Below are 12,242 nucleotides of genomic sequence, written 5' to 3'. Positions count from 1 at the left end.
GAAAAAGAATACATGCTCTCCACACAATGTGAATAAGGGGTAAATAAAACCATCATGCCCAAGTGCGCTGTCGGCATAACTGAGGAAGAAAGCATCAAATCACAACACAGCTGCTGCCGTTGCTGAAATCAAAAGAGTAAGGAATTCAAATGCTTTCCAGGACCACAGGATCAAAAAGATATTGCCTAAACCTCTGGACATAAGAGAAGAATTGAAACCTACAACACCAACACACAAGGCACACAAGGGCGCCTTGATTAATACTGTATGAGTTGTCTCACACTGAAGGCAATCATTTTTGCCATCTGACCTCAAGGATTTCAATGAAACTAGAATTTAATCTAAATGTCTGCATATACTTTATCACCTGTCACTTACACAATGAAAGAAGCTTGACAATGTATGAAACATACTATTAAACAAGTTTACATATAACACAGGCGAATGGAGAGGCATAACAAAGCAAGCAGAAACCACAAAACCAGAAAAGGCAAATAAAAATACTGTTAATAATAATAAACCTATTATTTTGTCTTTCTTTCTTATTGTCAGCACAGATTATAAGTGCCACTGGAAAAATACTGTGAACACCAAAAAAAAAAAACACAGGCTTACCACATACTATGTAATAACTGCACTGCACTTCAATAGTGGCAATTATTCATTGGTTTTTAAAAGCCCTAATAGCAGATTGAATACATGTGATGAGAAAGAAGCAAAACACATCCAACTTTTTTGGAGCCTACTGTTCTCATCGACAATGACCTGTTGGTATTGTGAGTGATGTTTTGTGCCTTTTTTCACTCTCCTTTTCAGTCATTTTAAAGAAAAACATTATCTATCAATTGCTTCTCCTAGGCTAAGACCAGATCTAACCTATTGTTGTGCCAACAAGACCTTAGAAAGGCAAAGGAAAAGCTTTAGGTGTAATTGTAGGTATAATTATATTGCAGGTATAATTGTAGATTTGAACCTCACAATAAAACCTAGATGTAACAGAACACATGGGGTTTTAAGAGTCCTAAACTGGCATAAACAAGGAAAACAACACAGGTAACAACAAAGCATGAATCCTTAAAAATCCCTGCTTAAAATGTTCCATGCTTTCATCACTCTACTATCCACTGATATTAAGCTTCACATACTGACACCACAAACTGTATTTTAGTAGAACAAAATACAGAGTAATCTGTCAGGAGGGTTTAAAAATGAATACCATATGAGGAGTAATGACTTTAAATAGGTTTATCAGGTGTACAGTATATAGTGCATTTCCTGCATTCTGCTGATTTAAACACAATGGGGAACAGACTGCTCTAAGGTTTAAGTAATACCAAATAGCAAATAGCAATGCTCATAATCCACAATCTTCCTGTCACTTTTGTCAGATTATTCCTTAAAATACACCTCGCTCTAGTGCTGTGTCTCCTATCCATGTCAGCAAGGCATAAAGTCTGTCAGAGAGATAATTAATGAGGAATAATCCTCATACCTGTCTCAGGTGAGCTGTCACTGGGGGAGATTTGTTTTTATGATATGCATTTTCTTGTGTTGTATAGTCTGTCTGCTCATACTAAAAGTTGCACCTAAGCAATTTGATACAAAACACTCCTAGACTGACCTCCCATTGGTCTTAGGTGGCTCTCTTACAAATGAACTGTGAAAGCAAAAAAAAAAACACCTTGATTTAATCATTGTGTCTCCTGTATTGCACTACATACTCTGTAGCACATCTAAGAACTGAGATCATGTAAACCCTAATTGTTTGGCTTCTATTTATTTTAAAAAATTTAGTTTAATTTAAATTATTTAGGGGGAATTTACCTGTATGTGGTTTGTAGACACAGCTTTCTTGTAATACAAGGTAAACAAAGCATTTCAGAAGTCTGGCCAATGTTCCCTAATGGGCAACTAAGAGCTATATTAATATATTTGTATGCAGTATATATATATATTAATCAATGCAGTTTCAATTTGAAGTACAATGTTTTTTTACAGGCATTATTTAAAATTGAATTATTTGTATGTCTGTTTTTCAGACCTCTACTACAGAATCAGAGATTCAATTTTAATGTTGCATGAACTTAAAAATGAGGATGTTCTATGATCTCCAAGGTATCTTTAATATGCTCAGCTGTAACACAACACAAAGTTGCAGCTAACTTTGCATGAATGCTACAGAAATAGGTTTAAAGCAGTTACCCAGTATGACTCATTCTAATAAAACAAGAGCTCTTTTTTTACTGCTGAGTCCTTTGACTCTTATTATCATATTTAATTGTTTCACAACTGAACCTGAAATAATTATGCCAAGTCAGATCCACCAAAACAGCTACAGGACAGGAATAATTTTCTCTGCCCCTTACATATGATAATCTGGATAAACTGCAGGAAATCTGCAGTACGCTTTCTTTAAATATTGAGTCTGATGGCTTGCGACAGTAGGTTAATAACAAATCACCTAAAGCATTGCATCTTTTTTCCTCTTCATTTGACATTTTTTTTTGCCATTAGGAGTAACTCAACCAACAGTGCTAGCAGTCACAGTTCCAAGCACTGTCAGTTTTCAGTGCCCATTAGCATGCAATGCTACAAGATTTTCTTCTTCCAAACTGCTTAATTAACTTTTTCCACTAACATAGTTGTGCAGATCCCCAGCCCTAAGGGTGTCCTAATTAATTAATTTTTCACTTTTGGATCAAGTAAATTCTATAAACTGCAGTCTTCTGACTGAGCACATTAATGGTATTCTTAAAATGTTTTGACACCTTTTGGCTGGAAACCAACTTGTGCTTCTGTACCATCGTCAAAACACTGTGCAAAAGCCTCACAAGCACTACTAGCAATCAGCCATACAGCTTTATACATCACTGTCCCCTAAATACAATGCTAATCAAGTATGAAACACATCACTGCAATTGTCTGCATAAACAGGCACGCTGAAGGCACTAAAGTACCATTATGAAACGAAGCCTTGCATCTTTGCAAAGGAGATCAATGCATCCCACATGCATGCAAAGAGGGCTACCAATGAAAGTTACTGTACCTTACATTTAACTACTTTATATTTTCTTTAATTTCTGTATTAATTTATTTGTGCATTTTCAGAATTAAATGTATTTATTAAATTAATGCCTTTTACCTTCATCTGTTCTAGAGCAGTGAAATAGTTTATTACAGGCTTGGAAAAACAAACAATTCTATGCTTCCTGTTTCCAATTTAAACATCAGGTCGAAGAGTGATACAGTACATACCAGGTTAATGCACTATATTCTAACAGCATGTTTTACCCACAGGGCATCCATTCCATATGGTGGAGGCCCTGTTACCATTGATCCGTTCCCTTGTTAGCTCTTGAATACTTAACCCCTTAATTAGTTTTTCACATGCTAAAGTAGTCAATTGTGGCATCCAAATGCCATTAATAATACTTGATTATTGATTGATACTGAATTTTGCTGTAGCACTTTGCATTTAATCCAAGTGCACCTCCACCTATCATTAGTATGAAAAGGGTTTAACACAGAACATATCTTTAAAATTGAAAGTAACAGTCAAGTAACAGAAAGTAACAGTATCAGTCAAGACAGGTTTCCTCAGGTGGTACACAGAATATATGTATTTTTACATGTTTTCTAAACTTTTAGGATTTGTAGAATAAGGCCAAGAATATGTTGTCTGCTTTTAATAAGCATCAAAAGTTGTAAAAAACTCCCTGCATGTCTCTCAAATATCAGCAATACAAAGATCATTATTTTTAAACTTTTTTTAAATTCAGTTGGCAATAATATATTATTTACAGCATGTCATAATTTAAAGTTAAACATTACAGATCAATTTATGTTACCATGTAATTTTATATTTTGCCTTCATATGACAAACAAAATGGTCTGTTATGGGAAGGGGGTGGAATTACCACCATAACCATGCATTGCAAGCCAATTTCCAAGGCTCACCAGTTGCGAAATTACTACCTTGCCTATTTCTGTGTCTAAATTTAGTTGTACAGAATCAGGAATTTGGATCAGGCAGTTACCAGACATTATGTCGTGTTCCAGGTTTTTTTTAAGATTCTGGATGCATCCATCAGTCTCTCAGAATTAAAAGTCTAAATGATACAGTATGTATATAACATACACATATTCATTAATGGTGGAATTTGTTTTTTTAATTTTAATTAGCAGCCAAACAACTAGAAAGATTGTTGTTACCAAAACAGCTCTTACCTGTTATATGAAAGCTGACCTGGCGGTTGATATCAGAAGTGTCAGCATCTTGTGTGTGCAGCACTGCTACCACCTCCCCCGGAGGATCACTTTCTCTTACTGAACCTTTATAAAATTCCTCCACAAAATTGGGAGCATTGTCATTAGTATCTGTGATGACTACAGAAACTGTTGTTGTAGAAGAAAGAGAAATGGTCTCTCCAAGATCTGTTGCCATCACCCCAAATATATAGGAGGGATGTGTCTCGTGGTCCAGATCTTTCAAAGTGGTGATCCAGCCCGTGGTGCTGTCAATTGTAAAAGGTTCTGTTGTCCAGTCCAGTTCTGTGCTAGGAGCAGGAACTAAACTGTAGGTGACTTGCCCATTTGCTCCCCAATCTGCATCCAAGGCTCTCACTTGGATTATTTTAGTCCCAATTGCCATTCCCTCCATTACAACTGCCTCATAAATATTTGTTTCAAAAGAAGGCTTGTTGTCATTTAAATCCAGGACCTTTACTTCCACATCCACAACAGTGACAGAGTCTATACGCCCTTGCTTCATAGTGGCAGAGACTTTAAAGTGAAAGGCATCAATCACCTCATGATCAAGGGCCTTGTCTAACTTGATGACACCTGTGTCCTTCTCAACTACAAACACTTCTTCTTGGTTGTTTTCTCCCATTTCTCCATTGACTATGGTAAATATTGCAGCCTGTCCCAGGGCAAGGTGGACAGAACCAAGTGCAGCTCCTATGGGGATGTCTTCTGGGACTGTAAAAGAGTACTGTGGCTGGGTGAAGGAAGGTATTATTGTTTCAGGAGACAAGACATGGATGTAAACAGGTACAAGAGAATGTTTCATAGGAATTCCTCCATCGACAGCTTTTACAAAGAATGAAAGGATAGAATTTTTCAAGTGGTTAAAGCTACCTTTTGTGACCATCCATCCATTGTCAGGATCTATTTCGAGAATGTCCACCACAGGAACATGTGCCTCACTGTAAAGCGAATAAGTAATCCTAGAATTGGCTCCATCATCTGGGTCATGAGCCTGAATCTGTGTGACCAGGAAACCCTTCCCAGCATCTGCTTTGACACTAGCCCTATACTCTACTGCTCTGAAGCGAGGGGCATTGTCATTTTCATCCACTAATATCACTCTGACAGTGCAAAAGGAAGCTTTACCACCACCATCTAAAGCCATTACAGTCAGAATAATATTTTTGTTTGCAGGGCTTTCCCTGTCCAGTTTTTCCATTGTTGTAATCTGACCGTTGACATCAATGGAGAACTGATCATTACCTAAATCATTGACAAATGAGTAAGTGATTTGTCCAAATGGTCCAGAATCTACATCAGTTGCCTTCACCTGGAATACCTTTGAGCCCAAAGCTGCATTTTCCCGGACCTCTGCGACATACACGCTTTGAGTGAAAACAGGACTGTGGAGGTTTGCTCCGAGAACCTTAATATGGACCTGGGCAGTACTAGTGAAGACACCATCTGACACAGAAACATTCAGGCTGTGCACGGGTTCCATCCTTTGCTTACGGTGGTTTGACAATGTGATGGCACCTGTTTTACTGTCCATTACAAAATTCATTCGCTCGTTCCCTGCCAATATGCTGTACTCTAGTTTGTCAAAATCAGAACTGTCTGCATCTGATGCTTGGACACAGGTCACAAAATGTCCTTTTGGAGCAAGTTCGCTGACGTATGATTCATAGAGTAGCTGATTGAAGACTGGTGGGTTATCATTCATATCATTCACATAGACAGTAACTGATACTTCACTGCTTAGTGGAGGGAATCCATTGTCTGTTGCTCTAACAATAAAGTTGTACTGCTGTATCACTTCATGGTCTAGCATGCGAGCTGTCAATATCAGCCCACTGCTGCTGTCTATATGAAAATAGTCAGTGCTGTTATATACATCTGAAAAAATCTGGTAGCGCATTATGTTATTTTTTTCCGAATCCTTGTCTGTTGCCACAACTTGAACAGCAGGGGTCCCGATCATGGCAGTTTCGGCCAAGGTTGCTTTGTAGAACATTTTTTCAAACACTGGAGCATTGTCATTTACATCAAGCACAGTTATATCCACATCAACTTCAGCTCTGGCTCCTGTTAGGGAATCAGTTGCCCTTACAATCAGTCGAAACAGCGGAGTGACCTCATAGTCTAGTGAATTAATAACACTTAGAATCCCAGTGTCAAAGTCAATATTAAATTGTGAAGAATGATCACCATCCACTATTGTATATATAATGTTCTGACCTTCAGGACTGGTAGCATTAATACTAAGAATGGGTGTATGAGCCACAATGTCCTCATTAACAGAAGTTACGTAGAAAGACTTATCAAAAACAGGCATGGCTTTATTCACCACAGTGATTGGAAACTCAATGGTACTAGAAAGAGAAGGATAGCCACCATCTTTTGCAAAAACAACAACCTCATATTCAGCATTGGACAAGTCAGACTCAAAGGCTTTTTTCAGAGTGAGGTCACCAGTATGTCTGTTGATCTCAAAGTGTCCATGATCATCCTTTAAGTAGTAGGCCACTTCCCCATTAATCCCTTTGTCTCGGTCCACTGCTGTGACTCGATATATTGGAGACCCAGGTTCAGCTTCTACCTGCACTGCAGCATAGTATGGAAGACCAACAAACACTGGTGGATTATCATTGATGTCTTCAACTTGGACTTTTACCATCACCCTTGCTACTCGCAAAAGGTCATGTTCACGGCTAGCCTCCACGACAAGTTCATAAAACTCCTGTTCTTCTCTATCAAAAGGAACTCCAGTTGTCTGAATCACTCCTGATGTTGACTTAATCCTGAACTTGGTGCCGGCATTCAAAAGACTGTATTTCAGAGGTTCATTCAGGCGGTTTCCTACAGCATTGACTACAGCCACCTTAGTAATGTTGGTTTTATTCTCAAGGATAGAAGTAGAATACATATTATGTGTAAAGTAAAGACCACTCTCCATTGCTTCCTTGACTAATATGGTGATCAAAGCAGTACTGGAGAACTTCCCATCAGAAACTTTCACATTAAATCGATAGCGGTCTTTAGAAAAATTATTGTTCTTTACAGTAAGAATGCCACTGGTGGATTCCATTGAAAAATGGTCTATGCTTCCTTCTGCTAAGGTGTAAATAAGTTCAGATGGGACGTTTAAGTCAGGATCAGTGGCTGAAACCCTGAGAACTTCTACCCCTACGTATGTTGGAAGTAACAAAATGGTTTCGTAGACATCCTGAGAAAACTTAGGCGGAGAGTCATTTGTATCAATTACTTGGATAGTGACCTCAGTAGGACTTTCTGCTGTTAACTGGGGCTTGCCACTGTCTCTTACATGTACATGAAAGTGAAAACTTGCAAATGTTTCATGGTCCAGGTTAGCAATGGTCCTTATGGACCCCGTGCTTGAATCCACTGTAAAAAACATTTTAGCTGTATCTTCTACTATCTGATATACCAAGAGGGCATTTTGGTTTTTGTCAGCATCCGTAGCTTTTATAACCAAGGGGCTGTTGTCAGAACACAAAACAACACTGTTGATGGGAACAGCTTCACTTATACTTCCTGTGTACCTTAGCTGTTGAAATATTGGGGGATTGTCATTTTCATCAATGATCTGAATATTAACGCTAACATTAGAAGCCATTGCTGCCATGTTGGTTGCCTGAATGATCAACAGATATGAAGTTACAGTTTCATAATCAAGGAGTTTTTGAGTGGTAATGACTCCTGAATATTGATTAATTTTAAATGCTCTTTCGCTATTTCCATGCTTGATTTCATATATCAAAGTAGACTGGCTCACAGCAGCAATTAGAATGACTGATGTACCAACAACCACATTTTCATTGATTTCAGCATGATATTCTTTCTGAGGGAACTTTGGACTGGAGTTGTCAGAGAGGGTCACTGAGATCCGGACCATTGTAGTAGCACCCAATGGAGGAGAACCGTTGTCAGTAACTCTCACGGTGATGACATAATGGCCAATAGAGGCAAGGTCCAACTCTCTGGCGACCGATATGATGCCCAGCACTGGTTCAATCCTGAAAGTGTTGCCAGTATTTCCTGAAAAGATTAAAAAAAAAACTAAATAAACAAGAATAAAGTGCAAAATATCTCTGAAATTAACAGAAGTATCCATTTCATATCCTTCAACCTTATTTAATAGTCATTATTTATAAACTTTTTTATTTTAAAATGGAGTTTAAACTTGCAATATAATTTCAGTTACTAGGTAACATACATAGTTAAAGGAACAATAGGTTTACTCCATGCTGAAAAAAAGAGGAAAGAAAACACAACATTTCGGCTGTGGAGCCTTCTTTAGGTGTGAGCTACATACATAGTTAAATATGTATGAGTTAACTATTTTCTCAAGGAATCAGCTCAACAATTAGAACAAAAGACTACCTTTAACCTCTTTCCAACTTTTGAACATTGTATCAGTATCATTTCAAACTGCAAAGTATTTTAATGAAAGCTTTCCTTTTTATATACAGTAATGATTGTAAATGAAAACAGAATTATTGCCAAGAATCCAGACTATTCCAGACATCTATGCTTAACGTTTGTCAGAAATCAGATGTCTCTTACCTGTTTCTATTGAGTATAAGAGTTCTGCATTTTCCCCTTTATCCTTGTCTAAAGCTGTGACCTGTATTACGGCAGTCCCAATGGCGGCTGACTCAAACACAGACCCCTCATAAAGAGCACTGGTGAAATAGGGGACGTGGTCATTTGTATCCTCAACATAAACAAGGACCCGTGCCAAGTTTCTTCGATATGGAAATTCCTGGTCTCTCACCTAATCGTATCAGATAAGAGTGCAGTAAAATGAGAACATGTATGTAAATACACCACCACAACCTTTTCCTGAACACTAACTGATGAGACTTGTGCTTCTGTGTATTTGGAAAACGTTTCAGAAGAGAAATAAGCATATTTATAATAACATTATAATAGGAGCAATGGTTGGGGAAGTACACCATTTAAATTCTTCAATATTCATCTCTTTAAAGTGCTGAATGTGCAATGCAAATACCACTATAATAATTACATTTTTTAAAGATCCTTTCTTGAAGTTATTGAATATCTTACGATTGTGAAACTCTCCAGCTAAAGCACAATGAAGCAAGACAGAACCAATTTAGAATGGTACTGTATCAGGGTCATCTGTGTTTATTAACTTGAAATGACTACATATTGTGGTTCCAAATAAAATACAAACTCATCTTAGGCCTCAATCTTTATTAATTTCAATTTCATTGTGACCACATAACATTCGAAACACAACTGATAGAAATCAGCAATTTGCTATTCCAGAAAATGTTTTATACATGTTCTTTTTAACAGAAACAGGCAGACGTAAATCATTTTTTATTACTACCATACGTACAACTTTGACATTATTTTAAATAAATTAAGTTTCTGTTTCAGGATGCTGCTTCTTGATGTAGAATTACGTACCTGTCAGCCTAAAGTAATAATTGCATAAGCATTGCTTTATTTAAAATCAGAGATGTTGCACACCTCTGGATTCTACAAAACTACACAGAGAAGCTTCTTGGACAGAAATCAAGTCTTCAGAAATGTGTCTGTTTTGTAAATATTTATGAGGAAATGAGGCAAGTGTAAATTAGCTTAGAGCATGTTAAAGGCCAACTCACTCACTTCTTTCCAGTTTCTATAATCAGCTGATTTAATCAATCCTATTTATCAGTGATCAGTCAGCTAAAACTTCTTCAAAAATTAAGCAATTTAAAATCGGCAAGATTCCTTTGACTTCACAATAACCTTTATTTTGTCAGAATGAAACATTAAGAGTATTGTTCTTATAAAAATGGACATAATAATTATTGCATAATAATAAACAATAGGAAAAGTTTTGAACATATTAAAAATGTTTTTTTTTAATCAATTTAAAGCCTGAAGAGAACTTAACATTAAACTGTGTTTAAACATGAACTGTCTGCCAGACATATGGTCTCTTACCATGACAGTGAGGATGTGCTGGGCACGTGACTCATGGTCCAGTCTCTCCGTTGTGTATATTGTTCCTGTGCCAGGGTCTATCCTGAACATGCGCATGCTGGCGGGGTCAATGCTGCTATGGATGGAGTAGCTCAGTTTATGCTTCTCATCTTTATCCGTGGCTATTACCTGGAGAACCTCTGTGTCAGCAGGTGTGTCCTCCAAGATGGTGATGTCATAACTAGGCTGCGAGAACACTGGGCCATTGTCATTGTTATCCAGCACTGTAACAAACACCTGAGGTGCAAAACAAGACAGATGTAAAACAACTGCGAAAAGGGGATTGTGCCAAAGGTTTTCTAAACAAATGAAGACTGTATGTGAATCAAGTGCTGACCAAATCAGAGATCAAAGGTAGCTCTGTTTTTGATATTCAGAGCTCACCTTGCAACCATTTGTCGAAACTACTGGTTTAACAATGTTTTCATCCACAGTTCCTTTTGACAGCATATGGAGGGTGAAACTACACGAGGCAAACAATGCTATCATCTTCCACAGAAACTTTTCCCGAACTTAATTAAGAAGCTTACCACACAAAAAAGAAAATAGGAATCTTTAGAAAAAAATAAAAATAGAATACTAAATATTGAGTTGTGAGCACTTTAAAAACTGCTGTTATCTGACTCCCATGGCCATTCTGATTTCCAAACCATGACAAAGAATTTCTCCCATGTTTTGCAGCTTTCCAACAACAATGGCAAAAAGTGTCCCGTCTGCAAGTTCTTTTATTTAGACCTGGAAATCTCTGAAAGCTGCTTTTGTTCCCAGTGTTGTGATTTCTAGAGGCAAATCCTGGCTGCCTTTAACGCTACAGTAGTGCACAACCGACAACCACAATGAATCATCTCTAAAGACAATGCAGCCACATTACTTTTCATTCTGGAAAAAATGAAGTGGGAATAATAACTTTCCTTTGCCCCTAAGCTCTGCCCTAGTCCCAACTGTCAACTACCTATTTTCAGATCTGACGGATTCCCTGTAGGGAGACTAAATACAAATTGTTGTCTGTATTACTTGTCCATCAGTGATCCCATGGGTTCCAATGAGTTTTTCGGTGCCAACGGCATTAAGAGACTAAGCAGACAGATGGGACAAGAGTGTCGAATGGCAGGGAGAGAGATGCCGAAAAGAAACCACTAATAGACTGCACAGAATAATAACTGAAAATAACAAAAGGTGATTGATTCGCAGGCAGCAGCTTTGTTATTCTAAGTGGACTGAGCAATACACAAATCACAACAAAAGAAAGGAAGTGTTTTGCTATGACATGATGATTAAGCGAGATGACCCACATTTTTTATTTAAAGAAACAAAGCCTCCAGAAGATCTTCTATAATATCATTCTGGGCCTTTCTATAGCATCATTCGTGTTGTTGCATTTACAACGGGACTGGTCTTCCCATTTTCTAAAACCGACCTAAATCATCCAATAATATAATTAAATAAACACAAATAAATCATAATGCAAGGTAATTAACATGCCATATTCATAATGCGCTTGTTACACAAGAGGTAAGGAGAACTCATCAAAGTATGCTCCTTTGTTGTGTATGAAAAGTTTACTTCCCCTCTTAAGCAGTCTGAACAGTAATTAGTTTTTCAGTGTCAGAAACTATTCCGTCTCAGGGACAGGAAAAAGCAGATTTTGGCTTAATTTGGCCCTTTAATTCTTTGAGTCTTTAACGAGGATTGGCTTTTCTTTCATTCCCGCAGTAAGCCTTCATTTGCATTCAGCTCTTGTTATCTTTCAGAAAAAAAACCCTTCTCCAGGTCTGTTTGTTCACTTCCTATTCCCTAAAGCTGAAGCAACATTTTGATAAAAGATGCAGCCTACTAAGCATACATATAAGTGCCTACACCATTTAAAAGAAAAAGCCTATTCCTTACCATTATTCACTGTGGTCTGTGGGAAAAGCTAACTAAAACAAGTGATCTTATTTATAGTACATATAAACCTAAAAGAAAACTGA

The 12,242-nt window shown here is 37.5% G+C and overlaps 1 protein-coding gene across 1 annotated transcript in view; it reads right to left on the bottom strand.

Annotated features, from left to right (window-relative positions):
• The window catches only part of LOC148830470 (protocadherin Fat 3-like), a 58,277-nt gene that overhangs the window by 40,522 nt on the left and 5,513 nt on the right, over window positions 1-12,242 (bottom strand). Inside the window, exons 3-5 of the mRNA XM_088919885.1 lie at window positions 10,234-10,509; window positions 8,836-9,046; window positions 4,228-8,307 (exon numbers count right to left, since the gene is read on the bottom strand). Coding sequence (XP_088776011.1) covers window positions 4,228-8,307; window positions 8,836-9,046; window positions 10,234-10,509 — 4,567 coding nt within the window. The remainder of the gene's footprint in view (window positions 1-4,227; window positions 8,308-8,835; window positions 9,047-10,233; window positions 10,510-12,242) is intronic.

Source organism: Atractosteus spatula, chromosome 7 (assembly GCF_055471065.1).
Source record: "Atractosteus spatula isolate fAtrSpa1 chromosome 7, fAtrSpa1.hap1, whole genome shotgun sequence".
Lineage (NCBI taxonomy): Eukaryota > Metazoa > Chordata > Actinopteri > Semionotiformes > Lepisosteidae > Atractosteus > Atractosteus spatula.
Note: the sequence above shows the minus strand (reverse complement) of the source record. Positions and strands in the feature narration are given on the sequence as shown.